This window comes from Melanostigma gelatinosum, assembly GCF_949748355.1.
Source record: "Melanostigma gelatinosum genome assembly, chromosome: 15".
NCBI classification, from domain to species: domain Eukaryota; kingdom Metazoa; phylum Chordata; class Actinopteri; order Perciformes; family Zoarcidae; genus Melanostigma; species Melanostigma gelatinosum.
The window spans coordinates 17,133,281-17,150,707 of record NC_136648.1 but is presented as its reverse complement, the minus strand read 5'-3'; the positions used below and the strand labels follow the sequence as shown (position 1 = coordinate 17,150,707).

General features: G+C 41.3%; 2 protein-coding genes across 3 annotated transcripts; both read left to right on the top strand.

The window, feature by feature from the left end:
- The first annotated feature begins 376 nt into the window (after positions 1 to 376).
- Positions 377 to 10,348, top strand: vps4b (vacuolar protein sorting 4 homolog B). 2 transcript variants are annotated; one of them, XM_079284318.1, is made up of 13 exons: positions 377 to 462; positions 1,905 to 2,016; positions 2,263 to 2,363; positions 4,349 to 4,460; positions 4,825 to 4,975; positions 6,157 to 6,215; positions 6,386 to 6,505; positions 6,626 to 6,782; positions 6,891 to 7,039; positions 8,100 to 8,181; positions 8,264 to 8,483; positions 8,590 to 8,730; positions 8,819 to 10,348. In XM_079284318.1, exons 1-13 carry the CDS (start codon positions 442 to 444, stop codon positions 8,918 to 8,920), a joined length of 1,527 nt encoding a protein of 508 aa, XP_079140444.1. In that variant the 5' UTR covers positions 377 to 441; the 3' UTR covers positions 8,921 to 10,348. The 2 variants fall into 2 exon arrangements, with proteins under 2 accessions (XP_079140444.1, XP_079140445.1); XM_079284319.1 differs by lacking the exons at positions 377 to 462; positions 1,905 to 2,016; positions 2,263 to 2,363 and adding an exon at positions 3,260 to 3,472.
- A 388-nt stretch (positions 10,349 to 10,736) lies between these two features.
- On the top strand, positions 10,737 to 17,349 carry kdsr (3-ketodihydrosphingosine reductase). The gene is made up of 10 exons (XM_079285559.1): positions 10,737 to 11,090; positions 11,829 to 11,918; positions 12,215 to 12,271; positions 12,427 to 12,492; positions 12,588 to 12,683; positions 13,434 to 13,625; positions 13,826 to 13,909; positions 14,002 to 14,085; positions 14,204 to 14,305; positions 14,415 to 17,349. The coding sequence occupies exons 1-10, from the start codon at positions 10,902 to 10,904 to the stop codon at positions 14,532 to 14,534; spliced, it is 1,080 nt and encodes a 359-aa protein (XP_079141685.1). The 5' UTR covers positions 10,737 to 10,901; the 3' UTR covers positions 14,535 to 17,349.
- The last annotated feature ends 78 nt before the right edge of the window (positions 17,350 to 17,427 follow it).

Below are 17,427 nucleotides of genomic sequence, written 5' to 3'. Positions count from 1 at the left end.
ATTGGCCTTTAGAAAGAAGAGCTGCTATATTGTGTTACACCTAAAACGACGCTTTTCTGTCGTAATGTATGCATGGTGTTGGTGTTGGTTATTTCTACAGTCCCAAAAATGATTCTCAGTGAAATAAGTGTACATGTTTCTGAAACAGCTGTTTCTATTTGGGTCATTAATAAAAAAGATACAGGTCCAGCAACTTGTGTTGTGTTTGCAACTTGCACGAGAACAAAACGCGTGACTCACTGGCAGGACGGTTCCTCCCAGCATCGTTGCCATTCCTCTGGACTGGCCTGGCTGCTTTGCTCGATCGCAAGTGTCATTGTTGAGGGAGTGATCAGCAAACAGGAACTTGTTGCGCGGTGACAGACGGCTGGGTAAACGAAACCAGACTGGAGGGGCACCACGGGTTGAATCAGCTGTGTTTTGTTTCCCACGAGTCTCCTCATGGAGCCGACAACTCTACAGGTAGGATGAATACATTCCTTAAAGACTGGAAGCTTTATCGATGGAGTGGAGTGTAATAAGTGAAGTGTAGGTACGAACACCGAGTCTATTCCCGGTATGTGATCTGACGGGTTTCACTTTAACCAACGCATCATTTGGATTCAGTCTCATCGTGTGAGGAGCGTTTTGTGCCAATACTTCGGCGTCTGCAACACTGAACTCCATCATGGACCAAAAATAGTGATTCACATCAAGTCCACCGATTTTAAAGGCAGTGTGCGAGATTAGTCATTACATGTTTTAATATGCAGTGAGCAAACACAAAGCTCTATCCGTGATCTGATTGGTTTAGAGATATGCAGTGTGGTTCTGTTCTGCTGGTGAAAAATAGCAGGTATTCTCGGTGGGATTCACATAGACCCTCTTCTATTATAAATAACTCATTTCCACTTGGAGTCATAAGGTTTCTCTTACTTTGTTTTAACACAATATATCACCATAAAACGTTGAGTAGCCATATTGTACACAGAAAACGCTTCTGCAGCAATATAGATGCTAAAAGTATTTGATCACAGCAAATATCGGTGGAAAAGTTGAACTAACGATACAATGTATCACACACTTAATTGATTGACCATCTGCTCTGATAATGAGCAAATAGAGACCTTTTTCACAGTAGAGATTTTGACATTTCAAAGCACAAAAAGCACAAGCGTCATTCATGACACTGCAAACAACTTCATTTAACTTTAGTTAATCAGTTCCAGGGCCCTGGTATTGTGTCAAAACACCTGTGAACAAGGCAAGGCAAGGCAAGTTTATTTGTATAGCACATTTCAACAACAAGGTAATTCAAAGTGCTTCACATAAAACCATTAAAAGCATCAAAACATAAGGCAAAAGAAAAGGAGATTTAAAAACAATTAAAGAAACAGTGTAAGAAATAACAATGTATATTACTACTCAATACTTTACTGAAATGACTGGAATACCAAATGTGGAATACTCAATCAGTCAATTTATCATTTCAGCACTCCAGAGAATTTTTAAAAATTATTATGATTTGTTTGTAATATAATAATAACATATATAATATGGTACTAACTGACATCGGCATAATAACAGCACTGTATCAGAATCAGCTTTATTGGCCATGTATGCTTACACATACATGGAATTTGACTCCGGTTTCCACTCCGCTCTCAATGTACAAACACAAATTTACAATAAACAACAAAAAATATATATTAAGAATAAAAAAGGGCAGCAAAAAAAATAGAACAGATGTAGGTGTAAACATTTAACAGCTATATATAAGTATAAATATATATCCAAACGCCTACTGTATTACTTTTGCTTTGGCTGAAGCAGATTAATGCAGTTAGGACACCATTATGTGTCATGAAGTGATTTGAGTAGAAGCATAAGATGTGATAGTATCTGAAATATTCCTGCTCTTTCAGAAAGCTATTGCCGTAGCACAGAAGGCCTCAGAGGAAGACCAGGCTGGGAACTATGAGGAGGCCATCCACTCCTACAAACATGCTGTCAAGTACTTTCTGCACATTGTAAAACGTGCGTCACTACGGCAGGAAACTAAATGCATCCTATGTCACATAATGAGACATTTCAGGTCATCCTAACAGTCTGTACTAGAGGGTGCATCACCTTAATTGCTTTAAATTACTCAGCTATTAATGTTCTCGGTTTGTGTGTTTGGGCCAATTTTAAGTTGTGTCATCCTTATGACTTGTTACGATAGATAGTTTAAATCAATAACATTACAGAATGCTATTAAATAAATGTTCTACTCCCCATCAGGTGAACCCCAGGGTAAAGATGGCAACCAGAAGATCCGAGATAAATGTAAACTGTACCTGGACCGAGTGGAAGAATTACAGGAGTACCTAGAGTATAAAAAGGTTGTTACCAAAATTAAATACATCATATTTATGTATTTAAATTCATCATGATAAAATCAGACCAATGTCTCAAGTGCACAACAGTATGGATGTGCTGCAGTACGAGTGGACTTTTTAAAGTGCCTTGTAGATAATACATAATTAATGAGTGGTGGAGGAAGTATTCAGAGCTTTTACTTGCGTAAAATTAGCAATATCATAGTCTAGAAATACTCTACAAGAAAAAGTCAAGTATTCAGACTCAAGTAAAAAAAAGTATTAGCATCTAAATATATTTAAAGTACCAAAAGTACTCATTGTGCAGAATGGCTCATTTCAGAATCATATATGTCACTGGATTGTAATTATTGATGCATTAATGTGTTCATCACTTTAATGCTGCTGAAGATGGAGCTAATTTGTATTACTATATATACTGCTGGGTAGCTTAATCTATAATAATACATCATAGTGTATTCATTGATTTATACTTTGCAGTAAACATCTAAATATGCAAAGTAACTAGTAACTAAAGCTGTGAAAGAAATATATACTGAAGTAAAAAGTACAACATTAACTTCCAAAATGTAGTGGAAAGTAGAAAGCAGTAAGTACCTCAAAATAGTTCTTAAGTATCATGCTTGAGTAAGTGTACTTAGGTGCTTTCCACCACTGTTGTTCGTGTCAGAACAACAGGGTTGATAGTTCATTCATAGCCTGATAGTGTTTGAATTTGTTAAACCCATAGACTCTACATAAAGGTAAGGGGCCTATTGGGTTTACCACGAACCAACGATACCACGTGACAAGCAAAAGGAAAAGAAAAAAACGTTATAGTTTCAGGCAATGTACTCTGAACAGTAACGAGGCTACGCGTTGACGTCATCGCATTCTGTGCACGCGAGTATCGAGTTTTCAATGCGGAAGTTTCCTCCTCGATCTGACTCCGGGGCGATCACAAGAAACGAAAACAAGCTTCATAAAATACTCGACTGTCGATTTAACAGTCTACTTGTATGGTTACTTTCCAAAGCAGAGTTTTTAAAGGTCGTTTCCTCACGGCGGTGTTACATTCGTTTCGATTATTGGACAAGTGATCAGCCATTATGGCTACCAACAATAATTTACAGGTAAGTTGAGAACCAACGCCAGGGCCAGCTAAAACGCAAAATAAGCTAACAAAGTTGTTCACGAATTGGACTAAACTAAAGCAAGTGTCATAGTTCATGACAACCGAAACGTCTGACCTTGTTATGTTGGGTGGTGTTTGGTTTAAATGCTTCCGACAGTGTGACGTTTGTAACATTAGCTGCTAACTAGCATGGTTAGCTAACGTGCATCAACTTGTGAACAACAAAGACCACCGGAAGGTGTTATTGTGGCCCGTACTTGTTATGAAAGCTAAAGTTGAACTTGGTTAAAGCAACGTTTATATGCTGTTGTGGTTATTGCCGTATAACAGCGTGAGCCTGTATTATAGAAAACAACACCTAACGGGATTACCGTTGCTAGCTAACGTTAGCTAAATGGTTTTTATTTGGCCTCTGAAAAGACATCCACTACTAATGGAGAGCAAAACTGTTATGGTTATATTCTGTACAGGTTGTGTTACAAGTACAAATTGTGTTCAAGTGACATACATATCATAAAAGAAAGTGAAAGAGTGCATTCAAATTCCGGTTCACGCACTCTTACTTCGGTGTGCGTAGTGTCCCCCACACAGGACAGGTGTTAGCTTCAATCTGATCTTCACCTATAGCTAGTACATTATGGTAAGTATACTGTGATGTTATACAGGAAGGTTGCCTGTGACTGACTTTTAAATACATTTCCCGCTTACATTTGTCAATTTTGTTTGTTTTGGTTGGTTGATGTTGTCCTGGCACTTTGACAATTCAAAGACACTGTCATCAACCTCCCACAGCTGTCTGTTTCCGTAATTAATCAACAGTATAACCTACACATGCTAATATAAGTAACATTGTTCTGTGTCTGTTTTATTTTAGAAAGCCATTGATCTTGCCAGCAAGGCGGCTCAGGAGGATAAAGCTCAGAAATACGAGGAAGCTCTGCGTCTTTACCAGGCTGCTGTTCAGTACTTCCTCCATGTGGTGAAATGTAAGGCATAAAAACAGCACATTGGCATTAAGTTTACGGTGTCCACACAGTCTGATAATCACCTCTGTTTGCCACAATAGGAATCACAATCCAATAATATTCTAAACATACCTTGTAGAGTGGCGTCATATCTCTCAAAATGACATGCAAGCTATTTTGTACACTTTCACAGCAGTGAAGATGGCAAGAACAATGATAAAATAATTTCTTTAAATGGTTAGATATGAGCACTTGCTAGTAGCTTCATATGGCAATCGAAGTACACTTAAGGTGAAATTTGGAGAGGAGGGTGATGTTTCTTTAAGGATTAAAAATACTCAAACCTGAAGTAATTTTTGTGTACCTTTTTTGTTGTTCCTGACAGATGAAGCCCAGAGTGACAAAGCTAAACACAGCATCCGAGCAAAATGTGCTGAATACTTGGACAGAGCAGAGAAGTTGAAGGAGTATCTAAAGAAGAAAGAAAACGCTACTCCCGCTAAGCCTGTCAAAGAGTCACAGTCTGATGACAAAGGGTGTGTTTATGAGTGGAGCCGGTCTGATGCCATTCAGACCTGGATGGAAAATCAGTGCAAATTACTATTATGTACTATGTAGACAAAATTATATATTAATTAAAGCTGCGAGCAGCGATGACCGGGCCCTCGCAATATGCACGTCGGGGTGCCGGCAGGACTCCGGCCTGCGCGGCGGAGAACGTCCACGACCGTCGGACGGTGCGAGGACTCTGGTTGATGCTGCCATTCAGTTCTGTGACCATCAGACACTGCATGCAGGTTTAGAGCATGGCCCCAATATACTTATATTTAAGTCCATATGTGATACATGTTCCTACCAAATTTCGTTCATGGCGAAGGATCGAAATTCGCAGAGCCGCCACGTCGCCGCCCTTCAGTAACTTCTTACAATCTTCACAATGAAGCATTATCAAGGTCTTAAGGCTTTTCTGACAACATTTGAGAGGGATCTGATTAATCTGTGAGGAGCAGGATGTCAAAGTACACAACGTACAACTTCCGGTTGCCACTAGGTGGCGCTATCACTATGATTCTAAATTATCATATAGATGTGTTCCGGGTCAGGATGTTATGACATATGAGAGCAGATTCGACAATGTACGGCCGAGTTACAACAACTTCCTGTTTCGTGGCGACTGGTGTTTCTTTGACGCCACGCCACGGCCACATAGTTCGATAACTTTTCACTGCCACGGTCTCAAGAGCAGACTAGCCGAATCTGAAGTCAATCGGGTCAAATCTCTGGGAGGAGTTTGTTAAAGTATGACGCCTTGAAACGGTCAAAACACGTCATAAAAGTAAAAATGGCCGACTTCCTGTTTGGTTTAGAGAAACATTCCAAGAGGGTTTTTTGTGCGGCTCATCACGATCCACATTGCTACCAAATTTCATACAGCTAGGTGAAACCCGATGTTGGGGCTACTCAATAGGGGGCGCTAGCGAGCCAATATTTCATACCGCAGCTGGACACCCCAGACTGCAATTTTCGCAAATTCTGGCTTGCGTGCCAAATTTCACAAAATTCACAGTATCCCAAGCACCTCCTTTTTGCGACGAAACACTAAAAATAAGAAGTATAATAATAAACATTAGAAATACAATAGGTCCTCCGCTCCGACTACGTCGGTGCTCGGGCCCTAATTATTTAATTTTTTATAATTATATGTTTGTGTTTCCAGGAATGAAAGCGATGAAGGTGACGATCCAGAGAAAAAGAAGTTCCAAAATCAACTTTCAGGTTTGTGATATTCCCTTTGAGGACTCTTGGACCTTCTGCAGGCTTTATATAAGTTTTAATCTGAACTTAATTGTCCTAATGTTTTTGTATTTTTTGGGGGGAGATTGTTACATGCAGTCGGTCATAATTCAGGTACTTAGACCCCTCAGAAATGTAATGTTTTTTTACAGGTGCAATTGTTATGGAGAAACCAAACATCAAATGGAGTGATGTTGCTGGCTTAGAGGGAGCGAAGGAGGCACTGAAAGAAGCAGTTATTCTTCCTATCAAATTCCCCCACCTTTTCACAGGTATGACATCTCATATAAGAGGAAGGCGTCCTCATTGCTTTGCTCTTAAGTGACAGAAGACAGCCGATTGTTTTCGTCGACACTAATGTGGCCTAAATTACCGTTTTGCGTGACTGACAGGAAAGAGAACTCCATGGAGAGGGATCTTGCTCTTTGGACCTCCTGGCACAGGAAAGTCCTATCTGGCTAAAGCTGTTGCCACAGAGGCGGGCAACTCTACCTTCTTCTCCATCTCTTCGTCTGACCTCGTCTCCAAATGGCTGGGAGAGAGTGAAAAGTAAGTCCCGTTAACGGTAATCCACAAAAGCACGAGTTAAGCATTCAAATATACTGCAGACAGCAGCCTGTTGCTATTTAATTTCTTTAACTTTCTTTAACCTCCTAGGTTGGTGAAGAATCTCTTTACCCTGGCGAGGGAGCACAGGCCCTCTATCATCTTCATTGATGAGATAGACTCCCTGTGTGGCTCAAGAAGTGAGAACGAGAGTGAGGCCGCTCGCCGTATTAAGACAGAGTTCCTGGTTCAGATGCAGGGTAAGTCTGACGAGCCAAAACAGTTGTTTTTAATGACTGAATGCTGTGATTAATTAACTTTGATGCAATCCCTCAGTACTGCATGTTAAATGTTCCCCAAATTGAGGGTTGAATAGTTTCTGAGTGAATGAGTAAACAGCCTTTGGGATCTGAAATAGCAGTTTATGCACCAAGTGAAGAATCTCTTTTAGTTTTTTTTTCTGCATCCTAGCTTTTCACTGGAATCATTGTGGGACACAAATGTAACGCCGTAGAAACTTATGCTGGGTTGTTGGGTCCCTCAATGGCAAAACCTTTAGAGTACCGGTAATATCTTTTCGTTCTTTTACTGTTCTCAGACTCTCTTTAAATCTCCCCGTCACTTATTTCCAAATGTGAACTATTTAAATGTTAAATGACCGCTGAATCACGTGGGGCAGAAAACTGCTGCAACTTTCCAGCATGCTCATTCTGGCCACACCTCAGATATGCTCTCTGACAGGTTAGGGGGGAAAACACCTGCTGTGACGTCACAGATTGAGGTGTGGTGGGAAGTGCAAATTTCTTTATGAGATGATAACCCACTGACCGCAACGTTCATAGACTCACTTCTTGTTTGTGCATACTCTGTTTGCAATAACGGGGCTTGCCCCAGGAACTTGCTGAGTAAAGGTGGTGAGCCATACACATCTCATCTCATGAACAATTTAGTGTGCAGACAAAGAACTAAAATGCTCTTTCCCCTAGATTAAGATTATTTGTTAATATCGTAAAATTGTATCTGTTTTTATGATGTGTGTGGAGGTGGTTTTTGGATTCAGGTGAGGTGGCACCCATCTGGAATAACACACTGGGAAAGGCCCTGATGAGCAGATTTGAAATGGTGTCAATGTGATTCATAATTTTGTAACTTGCTTTTGTAAATGGCCTGTTTCGACATCTGCCCAGTAATGTAACGCGTGGTCACAAATCTTTAGAAAGCTGGACGGACCATCACGTGTCAGTGAAAGTAGAGTATCGTTGTTTAGATGAGATAAGTAGTTAAAGTATGTACACTTACCCTGACTGTTTTCTTTTCCAGGTGTGGGGAATAACAATGAGGGAGTGCTGGTACTGGGTGCAACAAACATCCCATGGACCCTAGACTCAGCCATCAGAAGGAGGTAATTGGTGTCACTTGGTGAAAGTTGTTAGGAACCGTGTTCTCGTTCGCCTTTGCTGACTGTACGCCAATGAAACTCTCAGATTTGAGAAGAGGATCTACATCCCGCTGCCCGAAGAGCACGCCCGCTCCTTCATGTTCAAGCTCCATCTCGGCCCGACCCCCAACTGTCTCACCGACTCCGACTTTGTCACTCTGGGCAAGAAGACGGCTGGATACTCGGGAGCAGATATCAGCGTCATTGTCAGAGACGCTCTCATGCAGCCTGTTCGAAAGGTCCAGTCAGCCACCCATTTCAAACGGGTACGTCCGTTAAGATGTCTGTCTCTGTTTCATGATGCAGTTTAACATTTTGCAGTTGACTAATTCTCAATTTGTGTTTCCTTTCATTCGTTGTGATTTAAATAAGGTACGAGGTGAATCAAGAATTGATGCCAACCTTATGATAGATGACCTCTTGACTCCTTGCTCACCTGGCGACCCCAACGCGATTGAAATGTCATGGATGGACGTACCTGGGGAGAAGCTATTGGAACCTATAGTGTCCATGGTAAGGATGTAAAAAACACTAGATGGTGATATAATTGCATATTTGAGTCCTTACTTTAATATTATATGATATCTGTTTGTCTTTTCAGTCTGACATGTTGAGGTCTCAGGCCAGCACGAAGCCAACAGTCAATGAACAAGATCTGGGCAAACTGAAAAAATTCACAGACGACTTTGGACAGGAAGGCTAGGTGGGAGGATTGAGCCAAGCCAAACCAAAGCAAAGGATTTGTGATTTTCTCTCTTTACTGTCCTTGTCCCATTTCTCTCTCTCTCTCTCTGTCTGTCTCATCATAACCATACACCAGGCTTCGTGGTTTATCATAAGTGGACAAGATTACTGCGCTGTTTTGACAACCACGCAAAGGGTGGAAGGACATTGTTTTATTTGATATTAACCATTGTCCAAAGAACATTGAAGACTTCCCATCTGCAGCTGACCTGATGAAATACTCCACATAAAGAACTTAGAAGGTTGGTTGACTAAGCACTAAAAACATTGATGAGCAGAAAGCCCAAGCAACTTACGGAAACTGACGGCAGACATACTCAACAATTATTGCAAATCAGGCTATTGAAATCAAGATAATTTATTTAACATTGGGACTAGCTCTTGTGTCCTTATCTTCCAGTCAGAATACACCTCACTAGACTAATGACTGCCCCTTATGTATTCTTCTATTAAGAAGGAGAAAAAAAAAAAAAGAAGCATTTTATCGTGTGAACTGTACTTTGTGGATTGTATAAATCTTGGGCTGGGGGAGTGAAGCGGGGCAGGAGTTCATTGGATTGTTGTCTCAGGGTGGTTGGTGGATGTTTAAGAGCTTTGAGACTGAGATACTCAGGATGAGAGCTGCATTAGACCCTGTGGAAATGTTTGATTGTTTATCCAGTTTCCTAACAACGGACATTTGTATTTGTTTACTCTTGCCATTGGAATTAAACACGGCTACTAGGGTGGAGCCCCAATGGTGCCGGACCAGCATTACTTTATAATTTTTTAAGGACTCAATAACTTTAATTTGCTGTCACTCAGCTCAGAGGTTTATTTTCACGACCTACTGTACATATGTTGCATTACTATTCACAGGCTTTGCTGGTTATCCTTAATATAAACTGCGAAAAAACTTAAGCCTTATGTTAACATAAAGTCACGTAACTTTTGATAAAACAAGACTGAGTTGGACACCCATGGCTCAGGTTGAGAGACCCTCTTCTTGTACAGTTAACAATATAGGAATGCATCTCCAAGCATGAACTATATAGCCATGTGCAGCAGTTTGCACCATGTGCCTTCTAGAAAAGCTGCAAATTTATTTTTTATTGGTTTATTTCTAAATTGTTCATGCTGCATATATATCCAGTGCTATGTCACTAAACGAGAAATGTATAATACTTGCAAATTTCAATGTAAACTCTTAGAGTTTGTATACAACTGTTCTCTTTTGCTCCTAAAGAGTGCAAACTATCTCTTTTGAGTTTTGATGGGGAACATTGCTTATTTTACTGTAAATGTCTATACATATAGCCACCTCTTCAACCCGTTCTTTGTGAAGAGGGCACTCGTGCATACGAATTTTTGTGTTTGTTTCAATAATGTAAATAAAAGTTATAGCGAAGTCCAGAAAAGCTGTTTTATGTTTTTGTAAGAAATGTACGATTTATTTGTAACGTTAGGTTAATTAAGGTTTAAAATAGATTTTCTTTCACTGTCATCAGTCAACAAACAGGTGACTGGATGTAAAGCATACGTGTTTTAAGTGTAGTGTTAACTGAAACCATACGGATACGAATGAGGAAGCGGAACATTGCATTGTGGGAGTTGCTGTTAATGCACACTCGAGCAGCGTTTAGATTCCTCGTGAACTGCTCGCTAGAAGACTACAAGTACCCGATACGAACGTCAAACGTTCGTGTACGGTGCACAGTTCTATTTGTTTTGGTTTGTGCAGACTGAGCTTTGTCACTGGGGGTCCATGTCCACCGCGGGACTTTAATCTGGTCGTTGCACATTTTTGACTCATTGGCCAAACCCCGGAACAACTCCTCCTCCGACGTCTGTGCTTCGCCACCCCCCTCTCAGGCCCGTCGGCTGCCTCGTATCTCCATTATCGGACTCCAGACGCTGGCCTGCTAGTTAGCAAACAAGCTAACGATTGCCAAATCTCCCCCATGTCCTCTGAAGAAGGGCTGAGCTCAACGATCACGGATTGGCTTTTCATCAATTCCTGGTGGCTTCTTCTGCCATTTGTCATGCTTCTTGTGGTCGCTGCCTTCATTGTTGCCTTTGTGTTGCTGCTGTACATGATATCGCCTCTTATTAGTCCCAAACCTCTGAAACTGAACGGGGCCCACGTCGTGGTAAGTGCACAATGGGAACGGTAGCTAGCTAACGTTACAGCCTGCAACGTTATAGCTAAAGTTAGCTTTATGTACTGTTCAAAGTACGTCATGTACGTCCACCAACGTTACAACGAATAACCAGACAAAACTTTTAGACTGAAAATATATCTTGTGAGTGGCGAATTTAATACGACAGTGAATTTACGCAGAGTGACACGCCCACACAGCTTAACGGTTATTCTATAACGTTAACGTTACAATTGTGCTAGTTAGAGCTAACCTCTGAATGTTACCAGTTAAAAGCTCCACCCAGATAAAACATGACTTACTTAGCGCTTCATGTCCCACCTTCATGAAGGTTGTAATATCCAGTTTTGTTCAAACTGAGATTCTAATTCAACTTAGTTGCTGGTCAACTTTATGGTTATGTAACATAGGGTTGACGAGCACCACAAACTGACCAGGAAGTTGCATCAACAGCATGATAACTCTCTGGCCTGTTGTATTAGGCTACATTCGTTTTAGCTAGTTGTGTCTTAGATATATCTAATAAACTGCGCAACAGAGTGTAGCTTGTTTACTTTCATTATGCAGATGACTTGCACATCATTATACATCTTTATTCAAATGTATTATTTCATTATGGAAGCATATTTTCGTTTCCAGTTGACCTGTGCCCCCCAGCCTATGAGTTGGAGATCAGCTACCCCGTATTTGGCATTTGATTAATGATCATCTTACCATTTGGATTTGCAGGTGACTGGAGGCTCAAGTGGGATTGGGAAATGCATTGCAGTTGAGTGCTACAGGCAAGGAGCCTTCATCACTTTGGTGGCGCGGGATGAGGTCAGCACAAACCACATTCAACCAATCGGCCCTCTGTGTCTTCCCTAGTCATTGCCTGTTTGTTGTCACAGCCAAAGCGTTTGATGTCAAACACGACAATATATTCTCAAGGTTAATTTGCACCATGTAAGGTGAAGGATGTGCTCCACTTAAATTTCACATTTACTTTATTTGATGTTAAACAATTCACCTGCATGTGACTGTTAATGTTCTGAGGATTTGAAATGTCGTCATTTAGGGAAGTTTTACGAACCTTACGTTTTTATAACTGATTAAATATGCATGTTTTCCCTTAGGCTAAATTACTTCAAGCGAAGAAAGAGTTGGAGAAATTTGCCATCAATGACAAACAGGTATGAGTTCAGCATTTATTTCAATGAAATATTCAGATATTGTTTTAAAGCACCTTACTTACTAGTTATGACTGTACATGTGTTCATATTGTGCATAACAGCTGATGCCGTTTTGCATGACATTGCATAAGTTCATGTACAATTTCCTTACTCAGGTGGTGCTCTGCATATCAGTGGATGTTTCCAGTGAATATAGCCAGGTGGAAAGTGTGATAAAGCAGGTGAAGTTACCCTCTTAACGCCAGTGGAACATCTTGGATTCCTTAAATAATTCAGTGTCGGCATACTGAAGTCGCTTTTTTTCCCTGTGGTGCAGGCTCAAGAGAAGCTGGGGCCTGTCGATATGTTAGTGAACTGTGCCGGGATGTCCATTTCTGCAAAGTTTGAGGAAATGGACGTGGACCGTTTTAAAGTAGGTACCTGGGAGTATATGGTCTTATTCATGTAAGAATCCAATTAGCTACTGTGAACGGTACTAAAAAACGTTTAAACGAAACCGATTCAACGTTTACCAGATGGCTAAGTTGGAGGTGTGATTGCTGTCTGGTTCTGGAGGATGTTTTGTTACTCTCAGACATTTTAAGGTAATACTTAATGCCAAATGTACCTTGCTGCTCTGTCAAGCTGTCAGAGCTACCATGGAGCCCACAGTCACCAACTGCACTCCCTGAATAAATATTATAAATATAGAAGCTAACGCCTACAGCTCACAGTGGAAAAGTGAACCACCACATCACCTGGCCAGACAGAGGACAATGAAATTGAGGAACAACGCTGTTCCTGTAAAGCAGCGTAGGTCTTTCCTCACTGTTACAATCATTAGAAAAACAAAAGCTGCATGTGTCGGCATTCAGTTAACCTGCTCACGTTAAAGTGCTAATGTTATCGGTAACGAGTATCACTGTTACACAACGTTAAACCATGACTAGCTCAAAATGTTCTGAAACGATTGCATGAGAGTCTATGGAGCTCAGCCGAATAGTTATAGGAGCTGGGCAATGCTGCGCTATGATTGGCCAGTCTGCTTTCGAGGGGCAGGACTTAGCGAAGGGTTAATTGCAATGAGTATATTAAGAGAAATTGTGCAACACCATTGAGGTTGTGGAATAAATGTGCGGCGAGACATTGCTGTGTGTGTGAACTTTGACCTCGTTGCCAACAGAAACTGATGGAAGTGAACTACCTGGGCAGCGTTTACCCGACACGAGCCGTCATAACCACCATGAAGGAGCGAAGAATGGGCCGCATCATGTTTGTGTCCTCGCAGGCGGGCCAGATCGGCTTGTTTGGATACACCGCCTACTCCCCGTCCAAGTTTGCCCTGCGAGGCTTAGCAGAGTCGCTGCAGATGGAGGTGAGTTTTTGGACTGTTGCGCTTGAATAACCACACGCCAAGCAAACACGCTGCATCGCAAATCATCTTCACTGTGCATCTAGTTTAAATCATTTAGCTAATCATATTACATATATATAGGGATGATGAGTTGCCGGTGTGAATTTTTATAGAAAATGTTGACGTAACGACTCGTGAGTGTTGCTGTTCTTGTACTCCAGATGAAACCATACAATATCTATGTGACGGTGGCCTACCCCCCTGACACTGACACTCCGGGATTGGCTCAGGAAAACAAGACAAAGGTAAACATCTCTTGAACACAATCAACAGTACGATAAGATAATTTCACTTCCAACTCCCCCCCCACCATGACGCCTTTTCCTCCTCCTTATAGCCCCTAGAGACCAAATTAATTTCTGAAACCTCTGGAGTTTGTCAACCAGACCAAGTGGCCAAAATCATTGTTCGGGATGCAGTGGTAAGAAATTCACTCCACCTGCCGCTGACTCACCATGTTTCTTGTCCTGTTTTTAACATTAGGTGGATGGCTAATCTGTTGTTAATCTACCTGCCTGTCATTTCCTTGTCTCTTGTAGCAGGGGAACTTCAACAGCTCTGTGGGACCCGATGGTTACATGCTGTCAGCCCTCACCTGTGGCATGTCACCCGTTACCTCCATCACAGAGGGCCTCCAGCAGGTAAAGCCATGTAACGTGATGTAGTCACATTGGCTAAAGCGGCGCTGCTCCAGGATGCTGTAAGTATTGCGCAATTTCCAAATTCTAATCTCTTCTCACCTCTGTACAGATTGTTACCATGGGACTGTTTCGGACCATCGCCCTCTTCTACCTGGGGAGCTTTGACAGCATTGTGCGCCGCTGCATGATTCAGAGGGAACAGTCGAAAGCAGCTGATAAGAGGGAGTAACGGCAGCCTTACCTTCATCACAGCCCAATGCCCCCCCTCCTCCTCCTCCACCACACCCCTCCCATCCCACCCCCTCCTCCAGCTGTACGAGTGCACAACTATAGGTGGGGGGGGATCGATTGGTGCATTTCTGATATGAACAGGGGGGATGAAAGGAAGTGGCAGATGTTTACTCTTTGCTTGTCCAGTGACATAACTCCTCCATAGACTTGAGTCATTTCCGTTTGTCAATCCTCTCGGAGCATTCCAGTGACTTTTCAGTTTCACGTGTCCACCTGCTTCTCTTTGTGGAAGCGGCTTTATATTAGGAGAATGAGGGCAGACCAAACATCCCGCGGCCTGGTTTTACAGTAGGGTAGGCTTTGTGAACCACTGACTAGATGTCAGGCCTCCACTTGCACAGTGCTGGTTTTGTTTGTTTTTTGCACAGAGAGGAAAAGCAACGGATAGCCTGTCTGACCGGTTGTGCCAATTATGGCTTAAAGTTGCTTCCCACCAGGGGCTATCATGAAAAACCAGAATAGTAACTCTCAGCTTTTGTCGTTTTGTTTTACGCATCACAAAGCTAGGTCCACCCTGTAGGGATTTCAGTGTTCACTAAATACGACCCTTCCTCTCTACCTTTTCATACCACAAGTCTTTGCTGGCAAAGCAGCTACCTTTTTGAATGAATAACCTCTCTGTTTGAAACCACTTGTGACCCACAGTGTTTTCTTTATGTTGTGTATGTTTTGTTTTTTGTGTGAGCCTAGGTGTGACACAGCAGTACTCTGCAGTTTTTTAATTTAATTTTACGATTGCAAATACATCATTTCCAGAAAATAGTAATATTCAAACATTTTAGACGCAGTACGGGGGAAATATTTTTGTGTGTGTGCTTTGTGTGTTTTTTTTGCTGTGACTGAGCCAAACCCCCTTAGGGAGAGAAAAGCCATTCGATTTTATCGTCTCGGGATTAAACTCATCAAATCGTTTTCTCGGCATCCCGTCTTATTTAACTGAGAACGGAAAGCAGGTACTCTGGGTTGAAGCCATGCAATCAAAAGATGAAGAGACAAAAAAAAATAAATGACCAGCACAGGTAAATACATTTTCCACCTGTGAATCACCTGTTCAATACACTTCATTAAATATGTGAGAAGTGTATTATTTTTACATGCAGTGTTCTGTGTCAGTGCACATATTCAGCTACCCCCAGCCAGTCGGGATCATAGTGGGATCCATTATTTGTTGGGGCCGTGTGAGTCGGGGCAGGGCAAGACTTGCTGGTTCGAGTCATGTCTCTGCAGGTCTAGTGAGGGCGCTAGAGATTTGCTTTACATAAATGCCGAAGCGGGAGAGAGACTTGCCTCTCTGATTTTGACCTGCTGTCACCGTGCCGTGCACAGTTGGGACTCTGCAGCTCCCTGAATGACAATATCTATTCCCACCTTGTAATAACCACACGTGTTACCAAACGTTTCGCGTACAGAGGGAGGAAAAAGTACAGCGTCTTCCTTCGGTCCACCACAAACTGGGGAGAATGTACTTTTTAATACAAAGCATACAAATCAGACAAAAACACTATTTTTAAAATACACCAATATTTAAATGCCAAAATGTGTTAAGACAATTTCTGTTGATGCAATGCATTTATGTGAGATTCATTTCGATGTTGATGTTAGTTAGTTGAAGCTGTGGAGCAGTGTGGGGACCCATTCTAAGCATTAAGACGTGACTACTGATGAAGCTAAAAGAATGGACCTGTCCACGGAACATTGGGACATTGTTTACCAGTTCATTTCATTCTTAATCTTTAATACATTTTCGTTGTAAAATGCCAATTGTTTTTGTGTGTTTTGTCAATTCCCGGTCTTTGTACGACAAAAGGAAGCCTCGCAGAAACCCAAATGATGAAAGTGAGAACGGATGACTCGTGTGTGACGATGTTTTCTTTTGAAATTGGTTAAAGGCATACTGTCCTGCGCTCAAGAGATTTTCATTATTGTACATTTATTGCTTTCAAAAGTTGTCTTTTACCTTGAGGTAGCAACACATAGTTGATAGAACATGTAGCCCATATAAAAGCATTGTTTTGACCTTTAAGCTATGCAAATGAAGCCTTTGCTTACGATACGTCTGAACATAGTCCAGATTTACGTTCTGTAACAGTCCCACTAGTTCCCCTTATTTAATGGCGTCATCGGATATTAGGGGTGTAATGGTTCACAAAACTCACGGTTGGGTTCGGTACGATACAGTGGAGCCACGGTTCGGCACGTTTCGGTACAGTAGAAAACTATAAATGCCAGAGAAATGTACTTTATTTTAAAATATATTTATTCATTACAACTAACATCAAGTTATTCTTTGACTTTGAACAATGATGGAACTATACCTGAGTGACCCGTCTTCTGGGGTGTCTTCTTAGCAACACATAAGCATAAAAAACAAAAACTGCTCCTTCATGTTATGTAGTATTGTTACTTACATCTTGTATTGTTACTTACATCTTGCAAAAGAGATTTTTAATCTCAATGGGACTACCTGGTTAAATAAAGGTTTAAAAAACCTTTTTTTATTTTTATTTTTCGAACTTATTCGGTTCCTCATGCGTACCGAACCGTGAGCCTCGTACCGACCGGTTCAATACGCGTATCGTTACACCCCTATCGGATACTTAAGAGTATTGAACATGGAAGTCATAATGCACTCTTTGGTTTCATTCTTCTTTTCTTGCTTTTTACTTGTTTTCTGCCAAAAAAAACATAACACCTTCACCTTGTGTGCCATTGAAAGAAAATGTGAGAAGTGGAACGTTTCTTTGTCTTATTTTCTTACTTGATAAGAAAAATAAATAAATACTTGTGAAGAAAAAAGAAAAATCTACATCCTAGTCTTCATCATTTAGTTG